General features: G+C 43.2%; 2 protein-coding genes across 2 annotated transcripts; both read left to right on the top strand.

Annotated features, from left to right (window-relative positions):
• The first annotated feature begins 279 nt into the window (after window positions 1-279).
• Window positions 280-2,450, top strand: LOC129595514 (uncharacterized). The gene is made up of 4 exons (XM_055492557.1): window positions 280-543; window positions 809-998; window positions 1,104-1,336; window positions 1,416-2,450. Exons 1-4 carry the CDS (start codon window positions 447-449, stop codon window positions 1,955-1,957), a joined length of 1,062 nt encoding a protein of 353 aa, XP_055348532.1. The 5' UTR covers window positions 280-446; the 3' UTR covers window positions 1,958-2,450.
• Window positions 2,451-5,997: 3,547 nt separating this feature from the next.
• LOC129595571 (angiotensin-converting enzyme-like) lies at window positions 5,998-13,746 on the top strand. Its single transcript, XM_055492619.1, has 25 exons — window positions 5,998-6,155; window positions 6,382-6,554; window positions 7,135-7,558; window positions 7,633-7,854; window positions 7,958-8,228; window positions 8,290-8,340; window positions 8,398-8,415; window positions 8,478-8,635; window positions 8,709-8,859; window positions 8,975-9,076; window positions 9,285-9,407; window positions 9,546-9,706; window positions 9,772-9,920; window positions 10,231-10,657; window positions 10,744-10,956; window positions 11,299-11,566; window positions 11,658-11,708; window positions 11,770-11,800; window positions 11,868-12,015; window positions 12,091-12,235; window positions 12,335-12,393; window positions 12,532-12,571; window positions 12,633-12,755; window positions 12,889-13,055; window positions 13,153-13,746. The coding sequence occupies exons 1-25, from the start codon at window positions 6,140-6,142 to the stop codon at window positions 13,635-13,637; spliced, it is 4,176 nt and encodes a 1,391-aa protein (XP_055348594.1). The 5' UTR covers window positions 5,998-6,139; the 3' UTR covers window positions 13,638-13,746.
• The last annotated feature ends 2,236 nt before the right edge of the window (window positions 13,747-15,982 follow it).

Here is a 15,982-nt window from a genome sequence, read left to right as displayed (position 1 = left end):
ATTGCCTTCACTTGGTGGCTGGCAGTGTTGCACAACACGTGAATGGTTATCCCTTATTATTGCCGTTTTTTCTGTCTATCCCGTGTATTTACCCCCTCCTAGTACTATGAAAATGCGTTCACAAATTGAGTTACCACTATCTTGCACACTGTCTATAGCATTGATGGTGAGATAGGTGACTAAAAGCTCAAAGTATAGATCGATAGGAAGAAACTTGCGCCTGATGATGTTTATCTGTATTTTCCCTGACTGTGTAGACAGTGATTATACAATGTACCATATTTATAACAGTTGACACTGGTTGACTTCCGCCGGACTCGCAGTTTTCTCGTAACTTCACTCGTAATTTTCTTAAATAAATCTGCTTACTGTTACGTAGAAAAATCCGAGAGAGGCCGTGAAGACATTGGGGTTTTCCGTACCACTGCTGTAATATTCTGAACATTATGGCGACAATGAATGATAGAACTGAGCTGCTCCTGATCTTTCTATTTGGATGTATATCGTGGGCTCCGTATACCTCGGCACAGCGCTATAGTTCGTGTAAGTGATAAGGGTTGACTGTTCCCGGATGTAGGCCGGAAGCAGTACTACAATACCAAAATTTCCAGTAGGATTCAAAAGTGTCGTGGCTGATCTGCCCATTTGTTTCAGTGTACTTCGATTTCTAATAAATTATCGTATTCTGATTTTTAAATTGAATTAATTCGCTTATTGAATTTAAATAGCAACTGGCTTCAATGAAATCGAAATCTTGAGGTGTAGTAATCTGAGGGGTACAAACTGTACAGACGTCACGACTTTACAGATCCCGATTTGGAGGAAACCTGCAACCAGAGTTTGGAGATGGAATGTCCAAATAACAGCAACGGCAGAGCCGGCACATTCCGGTATTACGACATAGGCGCGCTGTCCCGTGGACTCTGCTCCTTCACCGTTACTCTGGACTCCGACTGCGGCGGATGGTCAGATAATTTCGCGTTTTATTTCAACATAAGGCAAGTAAACTTTTTTTACCAGATTCAAGGGATGCCAGCAACAGTTCAGTTAATTTGGAGCGTACGCTGTTTCGGTGCCCTGTGACCAATAATTTGTATCTGCAGGGAAATCACGCTTCCTCGTGGCGATTATCTGAAAATCTATGAAAACCGAAATGGATCGCGCAGCCTACTCCAGAGACTGACCGGCGACCTGACACAGTCGTATTATCCGTCCTCCGTCGCTCAAGCACTGACATCGTACAGTAAGCAGCCATCCTTCACTCTGGAATACTTCCGCAGTGCATCCCGTTCCAGCGACTTAGACCAGACGTTTATCGATTTTGTCATCACTGAAGGTACACGGATTCACATTTTCGCTGTCTCATAGATTTATTATTTTCCATTGTCTCGATAGTAATGTAGTGTCGCCGACAGATTCGCCCCACTATCGCAGCAATTCTTGGTGCGAGGCGCTACAGGGCTACGTCAGTAATGACTTCATCTGTGATAAGGGCGGGTTAGACGACCGTGTCAACTGTCCGTCAAACTTCGAGGCTAGCGTGAATGGAGGCAATCCGGCCAATTGGCGGCAGTGCGATATCCGAACACCTGCTCCATCCCCACCGGTACCAACTGTCCCCTCCAGGGACAGCAACGGACTAAGTCCCGGCGCCAGTACAGGGATCATTGTCGGAATCTTTCTTCCCATATGCTTCATTATCGCTCTCTGTATTGCTGTGAGTTACTCAGCCAGGCGGCGGGCCTTGTTGAACCAACCCACCGGGCAAACCCCAACGGGAAGCGCTACCACTCGACCATTGGGTGTGGGCAGACGGGAAGCTCCGGCTCCTGATCTGCCCTTCATGGGAGCGCCGCCGTCTTATGCGGAAGTCACCGCTACATCGCCGCACGTTACCCTGACGATGCCGGCACCTATATCGCCGCCGCCCAAATACTCAGGCCATCTGTTCATATGACCTGCCCAGCTGATTAGTCTGTGATACTCCCTCAGAACACTCTGGCGGTTCGTCGAAATCGAATTAGCGTAATTTATTAAACATGCTGCAGCCTGAATGAAATGTCCCAGTGCAGATTGTATCCGCAGCAGATTTTCAATGGACAGAGTGTTTGATAGGAGAAAGAGTGGACAGAAGTACTGAGAGACTGCAGTTGAACCAAAATACATTTTTCTTTTTCCCGGCTGATTTGGAAGATGTACAGTAGTTGAAGTTCAGTAATCTCTAAGCTATTTGATTGAATTTTAGAGCTAGAAAAACGTTGACATCATGTGTCGACAAATTGTCGACGACAATTGTTATTATGGAGAGTGAAGTGCTTCGATGATTCGATCTTCGGTGGGGCTTACTAAAAAACATAACCCTCACAAATGTAGCTGAGTCCATTGAATTCGTTGTCTGTTGCAGTCGGAGAATAGCAACTAAATGGCTGGTATGCATACGAACCGCATTGCGCATTACTATAGCAGCTACTACAAATGCAATTATAAAGTGCCTCTCATATGGCGATTCATGCCAAAGAAGCCATCCCGCAAAGTATACATCCAGTGGAATGGGATAAGCAGTGGTATGGGCTTTTGGCAATTTCGTTTTTTGGGTTATGAAATTCCGTCGGCGTCGAGCGGATTGCACGGAAACTATTCCAAACCGGGAGCGCATCACCCTGGACATTTTACGTCAAATGGCTTCTACAGGCGCTGCATTTGACTTCGAGAATGGGTTTGGTTGCCGGGTGTACGGCTCATAATGAGATAAAAAAGAGTTCTCTGCAATAGTGACACGAACTTGTGACTGCGTAGCGCCATAAACGTTTGATGATCGCTATCGTTACTGTGTAATCTACAGAAATTACTTCCGTCTGTCGTTCTGTCCTTTATGACCTCATGGACCGAAGATACCCTAAGCTCGTTTACAGCCCACAGAATATACTCAGTCTATTTTCCGCTTTCTCAATAATGACGCCTCCTTGTTAAAAGGTCGTGTAACAGCATCTAGCTATCACGTAAGCGGCGTTCGGTCGGCTACAGCAGGGTACGTAATGTACTGAGTGTCGGCGTCACTGTGGGCATCGTTTTGAGCTGCGCTTTCGTCCCCGTGCTCCTCGTTCTGGATTCGCCTATCTACCGGAGTCAAACCAAACAAGGTCATCCATCCTGTTGATTTTATAGCCGTCATCGGGAATTATCAGCGGTTTAAGATAACCGCATAAAGGCAACAGCTATGCGGCCTTGCTGGGGCCAGTTAATTATAAAAAATTTTTATCTATAGTACTTAAGCACCAGAAACTTGTAGAATGGGTGTTATGATTATGAAGTATTATATGCATGTGCATAGAGCAAGTACAAAATTTCAACCGGTGAAACCATTCGGACAAGATGAACATTTCACTGCTCTCGTAAAAATTTAAGGGTCACGGTCAAAACGCGGGAGGGAAAATTAAAGGAAGAGATTTTCTATAGTCAAAAAGAGGAAAAGAAAGTTAAAGGAAGGGATTTTGAGAGGTCAAAAAAGGGAGGGAATTCCATGGCTGTTGTTTAAGGCTTTACGCCATTTTGGTGGCTCTTAACCTTGTGTATGTACAGTAATTAAACACTGACATGACATACTAGGTGATCAGCATAATTAGGAGGATCCGCTCTGATATTGGTTGACTGCACGTGGTCCGTGGATATTTCATCACTACAGAGGCAGAAAATAATAGTGGTCAGCCCGTACGTATTTACATAGCAGCTCGTGATGATGACGTATAGGCGAATTTTGAAAACACTAAGCAATTGGTCGCGAGAATTAGTGTGCGAAGTGCAAACCCTTATTTTTCAGGGTTTGCTCAGTGTATTCAGGTAGTAATTCATATTATTTTTCAATCCTTTTATTAATTTTTTGCTTTTCTGTAGATGTGGTCGGTATCAGTTGTGTCTGTGTATCCAAAGTGTAAAAATGGCACCGACTTGTCGGTTTCGCAGTTTGTTGTTCGTGTGGTTGTTTTTTGGGTTGATTTATTTTCGAAGCAAGTTGCTGGCTCACCAGCCTGATCGCACTGGCCCCCAGACGACGTTCCAAAACTAATAACCCTGACCCTGCCGACGCCTCTCCTGAAGAGATGTCTTGTAAGTTTTTGTTCCAGCATCAGTGCAGGTGGTGTGTGTTTTCAAGTATTTTCTCCCAATTTCATGTCGCTAATTCAAAATAAAACTCAAGTTACTAATTTCACCCACTATGTTTGCTAATATAAAAGACCGACGTAACTGCTAAAGAGCAACGCTCACACAGCAGTAACAACGGTAAGGACTTTTGGCAATTTCGCTCTTTCAGACAATTTCCGTATCGTTAAAAACAGTTACCTTTTATTCATGATTTCCTAAACTCATAAGTCTCGTCACTGTATTTGTTGTGCTGTTTGCAGTGCTGGCATCAGTTGTGGATGCCGAACAACTTGCTCAACACAATGTCGTCACCTTGCCGAATCCAAATGCCATGCAGCACAACACCGACCCAGAGCCCGACGTCGAGCGACCCCTGATTGGCCAGCGCCTGACCCTGACCTGCCGCGTTGGTGACCTACTGACGGCAATGTTGGGTGACATTGTGTGGACTCAGAGAAAGCCCTTCGTCCAAGCGCATTATAACTGCAGCAGCCAGCGATATGTTGGGCCGGACATCAGCGTGCGCATCAACGGTAACAGCCTGGACATCACCAATGTCACGCATAACAGCACGGGAACATACACCTGCTACCAACGGTCCAACGCTGCCCAGCGACGTATCTCTGTCCAGTGCGGTCCTTCGCGCTGCTGCCCCGACCGCGAAACATCGGCGACATCTTCGAGAAGCCCCTGAATATCACGTTGCGGTATCCCTATCGGCAGTTCTCCGCCACGTGCTCGCTGCAGTTTCACTGCTCGCCGGATGCTGAGGCGTACTCTATCTGGAAGTACAACGGAGCGTTTATAACGGCGCCTAGTCGTCATTTTCTACACAAGTTGGGCCAGTTCTTTTACCATCCGTTTGAGAAAATTATCGAGTCGAACCATCAGTCGGACCTCGGGGAACCACCGCGTTGTGCCCAGACGATCACGGTCTTTTGGTCAAAGCCACTCAGTGGCGGACAACTCGAGTGCTGGGCCCGGTCGGACAGTGAGCAGGAAACGTGGTTCATTCAACGAGGAATAGTGGCGTTCTGATGTATTGCGACAATCATTATTGGATGCATCACTGGTCAACCTCCGACCACGTTCGATGTTCTACACCGTTTTTGCTTTACATTGCACTCCGTAGAGTAGAATTTTTTCCAAACATCAATCTTATTGAAATATCGTTTGGTTTGTTTTGTGCTAAATTCTTCTGTTTTTCATTTGTGCTCTACAAAGTTTGGACCGGCACACGTTCAGTTAGCAAGAGGGTTTTGATTATATCCCATAGTTTGTCATGTCACGCGTTGTACGTTGTCGACTTTCGGAATTGATGAGTGGAGAGCAATTTGATACGTATATCTTTTTAGCAGCAGTAAAACTGTCTTACACGTCAAAATCGTGCTCGAATTGAACGTAAAAAAATATACTTACTTCAGTTCAAACCGGTTCCGAAGAACCTTTTCCTATACTGTAAAGTATGATCTCTTTTACAGCAGCAGAACTGTGGTTTACTTTGCCATCTTGTTCTTATCGTTCTTATCATGTTTCCATTAAAACTGACAGCATATTTGACGGTTATCTACAATCAGAGAATAGAATATAACAGTTAATTAATTCATTTCCACAACTCTTTCGTAACTACCCGGGCTGTTTCAGTGGTGCGCTTATCGATTTCCTTCCAAACAAGGGGTGAGTTAAAATGTTTTCTTGGCTTTATCGGTGTTGCGAATATTCATTGAGAAGTTGGATAATCATGGTTTATTGACAGGATGGGACCGAACAATACACGGCGATAACTGGGGCCTTATCACATCCGATTTACGTTCCGAACCCTTATCACGCAGCGTCGCAGTGTCACTGCAAGACTGCAACAGTCTAACTTAAAATCAGTCTAGTGGAGAAGAGCACCGGTCATCCGTCATTTCACTGTAGACTTGTCCCTTAGCTTTTCTCCTGGTTTGGATGGTCGAATTTCTTGTCGAGATTCGGAAGTTTTATAAAAGGAGCGGAAATGGCAACGTTTGCCGGTATGTGTGAATCAGTGTGATCAACATTTTGTGAACGTAAACAGCAATGTGAAGCTGTATGTGGTTAGCAATTACCGATAGAAGAAATAAACTCCTGGCAAGCTCGGTTAATCTAAAAAGCGAATAAAAGCGTGGCGTAGCGTTTGCTGGACGGTTAGTAAAATGCAAAAGCACATTATCAAACAGATTGACAATGAAACGTAATTATTCGTTATTCGTTTTTCAGCTCTGTTTGTCCTCGCTCTTGTCGGCTCAGCTACGGCCGCAGAGACCCAGGAGTCCTTCAGAAACTGGGTTTATAATGTGTATGACATTGGAATCAGTGCGCATATGGCCGCAGAAGTGGAAGCTACTTGGAATTATGAAACTAACATCACAGACCACAACCAACAAATTATGGTAATGGAATAGGATTTCGCATAATTATCCATTTGTAAATCCGCTGCTGGCGGGAACGTGAAATAGATGGCTCTTACTCACATGTACTTCGGTAGCTAATTATACCAAAGTTCCAATTAAGCATTACGGCTGTTTACGGCACATTCTGCAATCTTATGTTAATTTGTTTTTTTCAACTTGCATTTTGCTCATCACTGTTGCGTTTAAAACACAATACGGCAAATTAGCACTTTTCAATAACCTTTCTTTCTTAAATATCACGTACAGGCAACGACAAATCACAGTGTATTGGTACGAAACGATTTCGTAAACTGCTTGCAGTACCGTGCATAGAGCTTGTTGTTAGTACTGAATTCGACATTCTTTCGATTCTTATAATTACAGTATTCTTATAATAACGTTCGAGTTCCTAAAGCTATAGATAAAACCGTGCAAATGATCTGTAAATTTGATGTTGCTGCTGAATATCAATCAAAAATTTTCTGTTTAGTTTTTTTCGTTAATTCTTTTAATACATACATAATTTCCATACGAATTCCGTTTGCAATAGTATTGAGCGTATTCTTTCGGACTGATACAGGTGGCTGCATCTTCCCGAACCGCCAACTATTCACAGTCTATGTCGCAGTATATGAAAAGCACATTCCATGATGTAAATCTGGATGATCCTCTACTGCAGCGTTTCTATCGGAAATTAGCGATGATCGGGGACGCGGCACTGTCCGCTGAGCAGTATGACGAGCTGGCACGGTTGAAGGCAAACATGAGCCAGATATACTCCACGGCCAAAGTTTGTCGATCGCCTCATACGCCGCTTGCCCGTTGTAAACCAGAAGAACTTCTGGATCTCGAACCGGGTATTACTCGAGAATTCGACAATCCAGACACACCGGAACCTATACTGGCTCATCTGTGGAATGAATGGCGAGAGCAAAGCGGCAAAAAAATGCGGGACCAGTTTATACGCTATGTGGAACTTAAAAACGAAGCCGCTTGGCTTAATGGTACGGTATCGTAAAGTATTAAACTCCCATCCAGTTTTACTTACGCATTTTAACAGTTGCTTCAACTTTTATAGGCTTTGATAGCAATAACGGCTTGGTCTGGAGAGCACCCTACGTCGAACCACAGTTTGGTTATACTGATGCAGATTTCGTCAACGACGTCAAACGCCTGTACGATGAAGTCAAGCCCTTGTATCAACAGCTCCACGCCTACGTCCGATCCAAGCTCGCGCAGAAGCACGGACCAATACGATCTTTAAATGATCCATTGGGACCCATTCCGGCGCATCTTTTAGGTAAGTACTGAAGAGCGCTCGTGCACGGTAGACATGACAGCTGTGAATGATTTTTTCTGGTATGGGGGTAGCAGTGACCTTTCACTGCTATACGTACATACAGGTAACATGTGGGCACAATCTTGGTTGGGTACCCTTGGCTTTACGCAACTGTATCCGGAACTGCCTAAACTCGACGTCACCCAGGAGATGAAGCGCCAGAATTATACTGCTATCAGAATGTTTGACATCTCCGAAAAGTTTTTCACGGACCTTAACCTGATACCAATGCCTCCTTCATTCTGGCACGATTCAATGATTGAAAAGCCTGCAGACGGGCGCGACGTAACTTGTCATGCTTCGGCTTGGGATTTCTACAATGCCATAGATTTCCGGTATATTGTACGATGCCATTTAACAGGTTTCACATAAATTAATAACAGTTGTTTTCCACAGAATTAAGCAGTGCACTGATATTACGATGCAGGATCTTTTCACTGTTCACCAGTAAGAAAGCCTTTCGCATTGGGTACGTTACTGTGCTTAATGCATTCTCCTTTGTAGTGAAATGGGCCATGTCGAGTAAGCAAAGAAGTACTGCAGTTTTTGAGAACTTGTTTCCGGCACGTTGTACGAACCTTTAGATACTTCCTGCAGTACAAGCATCAGCTTGTGACTTTCCGCGATGGGGCCAACGATGGGTTTCACGAAGCCATTGGAGATGTTTTAGCACTAAGTGTGTCCACTCCTGACCACTTGAAAAAGATTGGACTTCTGGCTGGCGACACCACGAGCGCTAACCGTAAGTGTGGACACAAAGGGTCTGGTTGTATATAGCGCCTGGAAGCTGGATGATAATGCTGACTACCCCACAGGAATGGAAAACGATCTCAACTTCCAGTTCTCTACGGCTTTGGAAAAGATAGCCTTTCTACCTTTCGGGCTCATGCTTGACATGTATCGGTATGATGTTTTTGCCGGTATCATTAGGCCGGAAGAACTCAACGCCAAGTGGTGGGAATACGTGTAAGTAATAGAACAAATTATTTTTGCTGTATGTACTATTCACAACTAATCTGTGCAACTTTGACAACCAAATTAAAATAATACTGAATACATTCCGTACTAAATTCGGTTTTAGTGTCAAGTACCAAGGTATTTGCGCGCCAAGTCAACCGCGAGGCGAAGAGTACTTTGACGCTGGCGCTAAATTCCATGTTCCTGCTGACGTCCCGTACATGAGGTATAGCATCTTCCACATGATTCTGTTTTACAACTGGAATAAAATGCAAATATTTTTTTGCAGCGTGATATATATTGAAATACTCATATCGTGCAATATAAACATGACTCAAAAGATGTAGATAAGAGGGAATGCTTTTGTTGCACCAATTCTTGGTCGTGTTTCAATTTTTTCGTGATAACTAAACTTGCACTTCTGTTTATTCCAGATACTTCGTCAGTTTTATTATCCAGTTCCAGTTCCACAAAGCCTTGTGCGCAAAAGCTGGTCACACTGGGCCTTTGTACACTTGCGATATTGATGGCAGTAAAGAGGCCGGAAAAGCAATGGCGTAAGCGCACCGTTCCAAATAATTTACTTTTAACTTTCATTGTTTAGTTGTTAGATTAAAACTGATACGTTTTATACTTCATTATATAGCCTTTTACGGGCAATAGATAGCGTAATGAAACATTCAATTTTTTTCCAGTGATGCTTTGAAACTGGGATCGACACAGCCATGGCAGGAAGCTATGCGCGTACTGACCGGCAACACCACTATGGATGCGCGGCCGCTTCTGGAATTTTTCGAGCCTCTTTACAAGAAGCTCCAGGAACTGAATAGGAATAACCACATTGGATGGACAAATCGTAAGATGAACTGTAAATAATAGTCTTAAAATTCCATTTACACCTCTTGGGGAATACTTTGGCAGAGCCATTCTGCGAGAGCCGCGTATCTGACTCCTTCAAAGCCTACGTGTATACTGACTACAATCCACGGGCGCAAAACGTGACCTTTGCATCGGTTGAGGCATCGTGGAATTACAATACCAACATCACGGAGTACAACAGAGAAATCATGGTATTTACACGCTTACGACGTAATTTACGGTTATATAATTATGATAGTGTTAACGTTGTTCTTAAATAACGGGATTTTGACTGCCTTAAACTCAGCAGGAGCGTATTAGCGCAAAAGTTGGGCTTCTTCTACTATAATTACCATATTTGTATTGTGTTAATGGTGCTAATTAAAAAAGTTACTCAAAAATAAAAAACATTACTAAAAAATAAAAAAAATACATAAATCTATTTCTCGTTGAAATATTTGGCGTAATGACCCGAAAATCAGCCTCACTGCCTCACACTATAGCTGATGTATATCCTTCTAGAACGCTAAAGCTGCAGCGAGTGCAAAATTCGACCAAGACGAAGCGCGAAGAATCAAGCGAGAATTTTCCAACATTACCCAAATAGGAGATTTCACCAGCAAGCGGCTTTATGACAAATTGACCAAACTTGGTGATGCCGGTCTACCGAGCGAAAAGTTCACCGAACTTCAGTATCTCGGAACTAACATGACGGAGATCTATTCGACCGCAATGGTCTGCCGCAACCAGAGCATTACCAATATCGCAGCGTGCCCTAGAGAGCAACTGATGGCTCTGGAACCCCACATCACCCATGAGCTGTCGACAAATCGTGATCCAGATTTTCTTCTGTACTTGTGGAAGGCCTGGAGAGATGCCAGTGGCAAGAAAATGCGCAGGTTCTACGAACGATATGTTGCCCTTAAGAACGAAGCCGCCCTATTGGATGGTTGGTATCTGCGACAATATTTATGCTTTGCAGCATCGGACAATGAAGTGTCCCTTTATCCATGTGCTTTTTTGTCGTTGTAACAGGATACGCTAATAATGCTGAAGCCTGGAGGTCACCTTATGTCGAGCCCACTTTGAATTACAATGATACCAAGTTCTTGGAAGACATTGATCGTGTCTGGAGACAACTGGAACCATTATATAAAACTCTGCATACGTTTGTGCGTCGCAAGCTAATGCAGCAGTATCCTACGGCTAAAATTAATCCCCGCGGTCCTATTCCCGCCCATCTGTTAGGTATGCATGAAATAAACTATGCAATCTAGATTGAAGCTCGCCTTGTGCATATTGAGAAATTAAACTGAGTCACATCTAGATGTACCGTAGTCTAGATGTGACGGCTTGCTGCTCTCAGCAACTGTACCTATGTATCAATCGTAAATTATTGGTATGTACAGGGTAAATAAATTTATGAATTTTAATTACAACTTTTGCAGAGTATCAATGATTTTCTGTTGAATTATATCAGCAGGCGAATTTTTACTGAGCATTTAACTCAAAAAAACCCCTAACTTTTAACAGGCTGCTGGAGAAATCGATGCTTCTAACATACAGACTTCTATATCGTATTTTCGTTAGGTAATATGTGGGCGCAAACATGGGGTGCTATCCAAAACTTTACCCAACTGTACCCCAACAAAGAGCCACTGGATGTCACCCAAGCAATGGTTGACCAAGGCTACACTCCTCGCTATATGTTCAATGTATCCGACAAATTCTTCACCGATTTGGGCTTGGAACCCATGCCTCAAAGATTCTGGGATTACTCTATGCTAGAGAAGCCAGAAGATCGCTTGGTGACCTGTCACGCGTCGGCTTGGGATTTCTACAATCAACAGGATTTCCGGTGGGTAGGAGTTTACGTTGCGGTTATAACTAGGCATAACATTTGTTTCAATATTTCGCTAGCACAAGATGTTAACAGTGTATGTTTGCAGCATAAAACAGTGTACTGCCGTTACAATGGACGATTTTATCACCGTACACCAGTAAGTCACGCTATTTCTGATGTTTCGACAATAAATTGTTCATGAAGCGCTAATGTTTCAGCGAAATGGGACATGTTGAATACTACCTACAGGTACACCATTACATAAAGAAAATTATTAAAACGAAACGAGCTGTTTTTTAACATTTACGGTGTTTAGTACAAGCATCTCCCAGTTCCATTCCGTCGAGGAGCCAATGACGGCTTCCACGAAGCCGTTGGTGATGTCTTGTCACTGAGTGTTTCCACACCGGCACATTTGAAGAAGATCGGTCTGCTTCCCCCCAACACTCCAACGAATGATAACCGTATGCTTTGTGGTGTACTACTGCAATCCAGTGAAATTTAGTAGTGTCAGAATTATCAGTGGTTTTCGGTTTTAGAGCTGGATCTAAATTTCATGTACTCCACTGCTTTGGAAAAAATTGCATTCTTGCCATTCGGTTTGATGATGGATATGTATCGCTACGACATCTTTAGCGGCAAAATCCCACCAGCGGAATATAATATGAAGTGGTGGGACTACCGGTATGTGCTACGCATTCACGATCGCCAGCTGAAATGATTGACGCTTGTTTCTATATAGAGTAGCATTTGCATGTTAATGAACATTGCACATTTTTGCAGGCTGAAATACCAAGGAGTCTGTGCCCCTGTGAATCGATCGGAGGATGACTTCGATCCTGGTAAATACTGAAAAATATATCTATTTTATGGTTTCGTGTACTTACATTTTGTATCTATGTGGTTATGTTGCGCGTTTATTTCTTCCATGTACTACTTTCACATGACAGACACGGTCTACCGTAAACTGTCGTATTTAGGTGCAAAATATCACATTCCCGCGGATGTCCCTTACATGCGGTAATAACTGGATCCATTGCGTGTGTCCACTCTGGTTAAGCGCAAACAACACTTTTGGCAGGTATTTCGTGAGCTTTGTCATCCAGTTCCAGTTCCACAAAGCACTCTGTGCTGCTGCTAACCATACGGGACCGCTTTATCAGTGCGATATCGACGGTAGCAAAAATGCCGGCAAACTTTTGGGGTAAGTAGACGTTTCCAGTATCCACCAAGAAGGAACCATACGTATAAGTTTTTACAGTTATTGCTTGTTCCTCATAACATGCTCTTCTCTATAAATAACCACGGTACTGCATAATTTCATGTCGCATTTCCAGGGATGCGTTGAAGATGGGCTCGTCTATGCCGTGGCAGGACGTTATGGAAACAATTACCGGAGGCAGAGAAATGGATGCCAGACCACTCATCGAGTTCTTCGAACCCTTGACCCGGCACTTACAGGCCATCAACGATGCCAACCACGACCAAGATGGGTGGAGCGAAGGTAAATTGTGTTGATGCTGTAACGAAGCTCGTACGATGCGAGTATTTTTGGAAAGTTCATTTGTTTTGTGCAATAATTTACACGGTGCATTCTTTAGACCCGATATGCGTACCATTTGATGGGACACTTCCCACAAAACAAACCACCGCTTCACTGCATACGACGACCTTCCGGCCTCCCGTCACTGCCGCTCCAGGGGAGATTCCGTCTTATCTGGTTAATCCGCTGAATATCACGTGCCGCCTGGGACGGGTAGCGTTTCCGGAACCCGATTTGGATCTGGTGGACGCAATGACGACCGTGTTCGACGGCGACAACACGCTCTACTGCCGCGTGATACTCCACGATCTGCATTCGTGGATTGTCGCAAAAACCGGCGAAACAAGACAGAAACGAGCGTCCTTTTACGAGCCCATTAAAGTAGAGTGTACCCGGGGAAATCTTACCGTGTCCAGTGTAGACCCCGGCACAACGGAATCAACCGGTTTGGTCTTCCGCACCGGCGCTTCTAAAAGATGTATTGAGACTTATAGAGAATTTTTGGATTACATGACAGGCTTTAAAGATGATCGGGTTGTCTAGTCTGTCAATATAATCGTGTGCTTCCCACTGTTCGGTGCTTTCAGATTGATGGTATCGGAAGTTTTTGCTTGCTTGTTACCACGAAGTAAATAATCGTAAACGACAGTGGCATTGAAGAGTTCTGTCTCAGTGCAGTGAAGAACATTTTTACCCAAGCCGATTTGAACACTTATAAATTTCTAAATATTTCAAGCGCGAGTGTATAGTCTTGGAATTTCAAATGTATGTACTATGTAGCAAACAAAAGGTTCTCGTCACGATAAAACAACCTGAAAAACAAACCCAGTCTATCAGCCAGTCTGACATAAGCGTGAAGAACATAAAATGTCCACACATCAAATAGAATGGAAAATAAACGGCGTGCAAACAGACTGGATTCCCCGATCAAAGAGTCGACATTCAGTTGGCCGGAAACCGTTTTAGCTTCGGTTATGTTTCATTAATCCTGCTCATCAACTCACCGCGAAAATTTTATGGTATTTTTCAAATATCCGCCGATAGATCAACGCAGTTAATGATCGCAGAGTGACGCAGACTGACGAGTTACAATTGCAAACGACAGAGTGAGAACACGAACCTTCACCGCAATGTGCAGCACAACCCTTTGCACGTTTGCAAAAATTAAGTGGTACAGTAACTTTTACTGAACCCTTTAGTACCAGAATCAAGTATTAAAACCGATCTTATTGCAATTCTGATACATTAATTGCGTTATGGTAGAGGTACGCAGTACGTGTTTCGAATATGATTATTCTGACAGGCGAAAAATTTCTGTTACTATGTATAATAACGAAACTGTAAGTATTTATCTGCATTACTACTCTTCATTACAGAACCCCGAGCAGCTCGGAGAGGCGGTTTAGCAATTACGTGCTAGTAAAAATTCACGTGTGCATAAGTACTTAAATTATTACTTAATCAGTTAAACTTATTATTTTACACTTACCGTTCTTAAACTTATTGCATCGGAGTCAGCAAACTGCTCGTACTTGCATTAGCGCTCCTTTGCACTCCTGGAGTAAAAACCTTAACGAGTGCTTTCTTTACCGCACGATATGCCGGAAAAACGCACAGGCGATTAGAGTACGCTTTATGCCCGTTTGGTATTTCTGTTACAGTGCTACTTAATTCAGTATGTTATTCACAAAATTGTAGTGGTAGATAGTCCTATTTTTGCGTTTGGATCATCTTCTACTCTGCCTCCCAGTCGAATGAGTAATAGCAGCTGGTGAAAAATACGCCATACGTAGGATGTACTGATGGTTAGTTGGTTTCCGTACCGGGCACACATTAGGAATACCATCGCAGTCATTCCTGAATGTGGCTCAACACGGAAACTCTTACAACCAAAATTGTCCGCCAACGTAATACGGTGTAGAATTGTTTACCCGTTATATAGTTATGCCTGTACAGATACTAGTTCGAAATAACTGCAAGTTAATAATGGAACAACAGAAAACAGCAGTATTATGAGAAAATTCTGGTGTTTTCTGTACTTAAAGAACTAAAAAATTAGAGGTTATCTCCATCAGCAAAAACTGGAGGAAGTGCACGATATATGCTTACAGAATTACCCTATCCGCGACAAAATGACAGGATATGAGCCGGAATCTGTACATCGAAATTTTCGTAATGTCCTACGTAAAATTTAGCAATCGGCGGCTAAAAATAATTTGCGGAGCCGGAAACATTTTGCGCTAATACATCCAAGTCTCATCCAACGAGCAAGGCTCGGAAGCAGACATATGCACATTTGCAAACGCGGTTGCATTAGGAATATTTATGAACGAATACTTCGAATGCTTTGTTGATAAAGCCCGGAATACGCGATCCTCGGAGGAAAGAACTCATGACACCGTCAACGACGCTGCAACCCAACTGCCGACCTAACCCCAACGAACCGTTGGGCTTCAGGCGAACCGGTCCGTTGTAAAACGCCCTGATCAGATGTACTTATGTCAGATCATTGCCAGTTAGTATCAGTTTAAGTCGTCGTACTTCGCTAATAAAATATGGTGGTACAATACACGACAGTGTTGTAGTTGAATTTTTGCTCCAGTAACGCTACAAGTATTCTTTTAATCAGATGCTACAATGACAATGATGCCCAAAATGCGGAAAACTGTTACTGCAGACGGATTAACGGTAAGTACCTGTACTGCGGATACCGTTTTAATCTTGTTTTATGGTTTGGGACAGGGAAACCTGTCGTAGACTGCAAGGCAGCATGGTTATTACTGCATTTTCTGACGATAAGAAATTTAACTTGATTAAAAATGCGAAATATAGCTTGATTAATTTTGTTAAAACATTATGTTTTTGTCGTGCAATAAAAAATTAATATA

This window comes from Paramacrobiotus metropolitanus, unplaced genomic scaffold (assembly GCF_019649055.1).
Source record: "Paramacrobiotus metropolitanus isolate TYO unplaced genomic scaffold, Prichtersi_v1.0 Parri_scaffold0000079, whole genome shotgun sequence".
NCBI lineage: Eukaryota > Metazoa > Tardigrada > Eutardigrada > Parachela > Macrobiotidae > Paramacrobiotus > Paramacrobiotus metropolitanus.
This window is presented reverse-complemented; position numbering and strand designations above follow the sequence as displayed.

Coding starts and splice junctions, on each gene's coding strand:
- LOC129595571 (XM_055492619.1), top strand. Junction 8,636..8,708: donor CGACACCACGAGCGCTAACC/GTAAGTGTGGAC, acceptor ACTACCCCACAG/GAATGGAAAACGATCTCAAC. Junction 9,707..9,771: donor CCACATTGGATGGACAAATC/GTAAGATGAACT, acceptor ATACTTTGGCAG/AGCCATTCTGCGAGAGCCGC.
- LOC129595514 (XM_055492557.1), top strand. CDS start 447: ATGGCGACAATGAATGATAGAACTGAGCTGCTCCTGATCTTTCTATTT. Junction 999..1,103: donor GCGTTTTATTTCAACATAAG/GCAAGTAAACTT, acceptor TTGTATCTGCAG/GGAAATCACGCTTCCTCGTG. Junction 1,337..1,415: donor CGATTTTGTCATCACTGAAG/GTACACGGATTC, acceptor TGTCGCCGACAG/ATTCGCCCCACTATCGCAGC.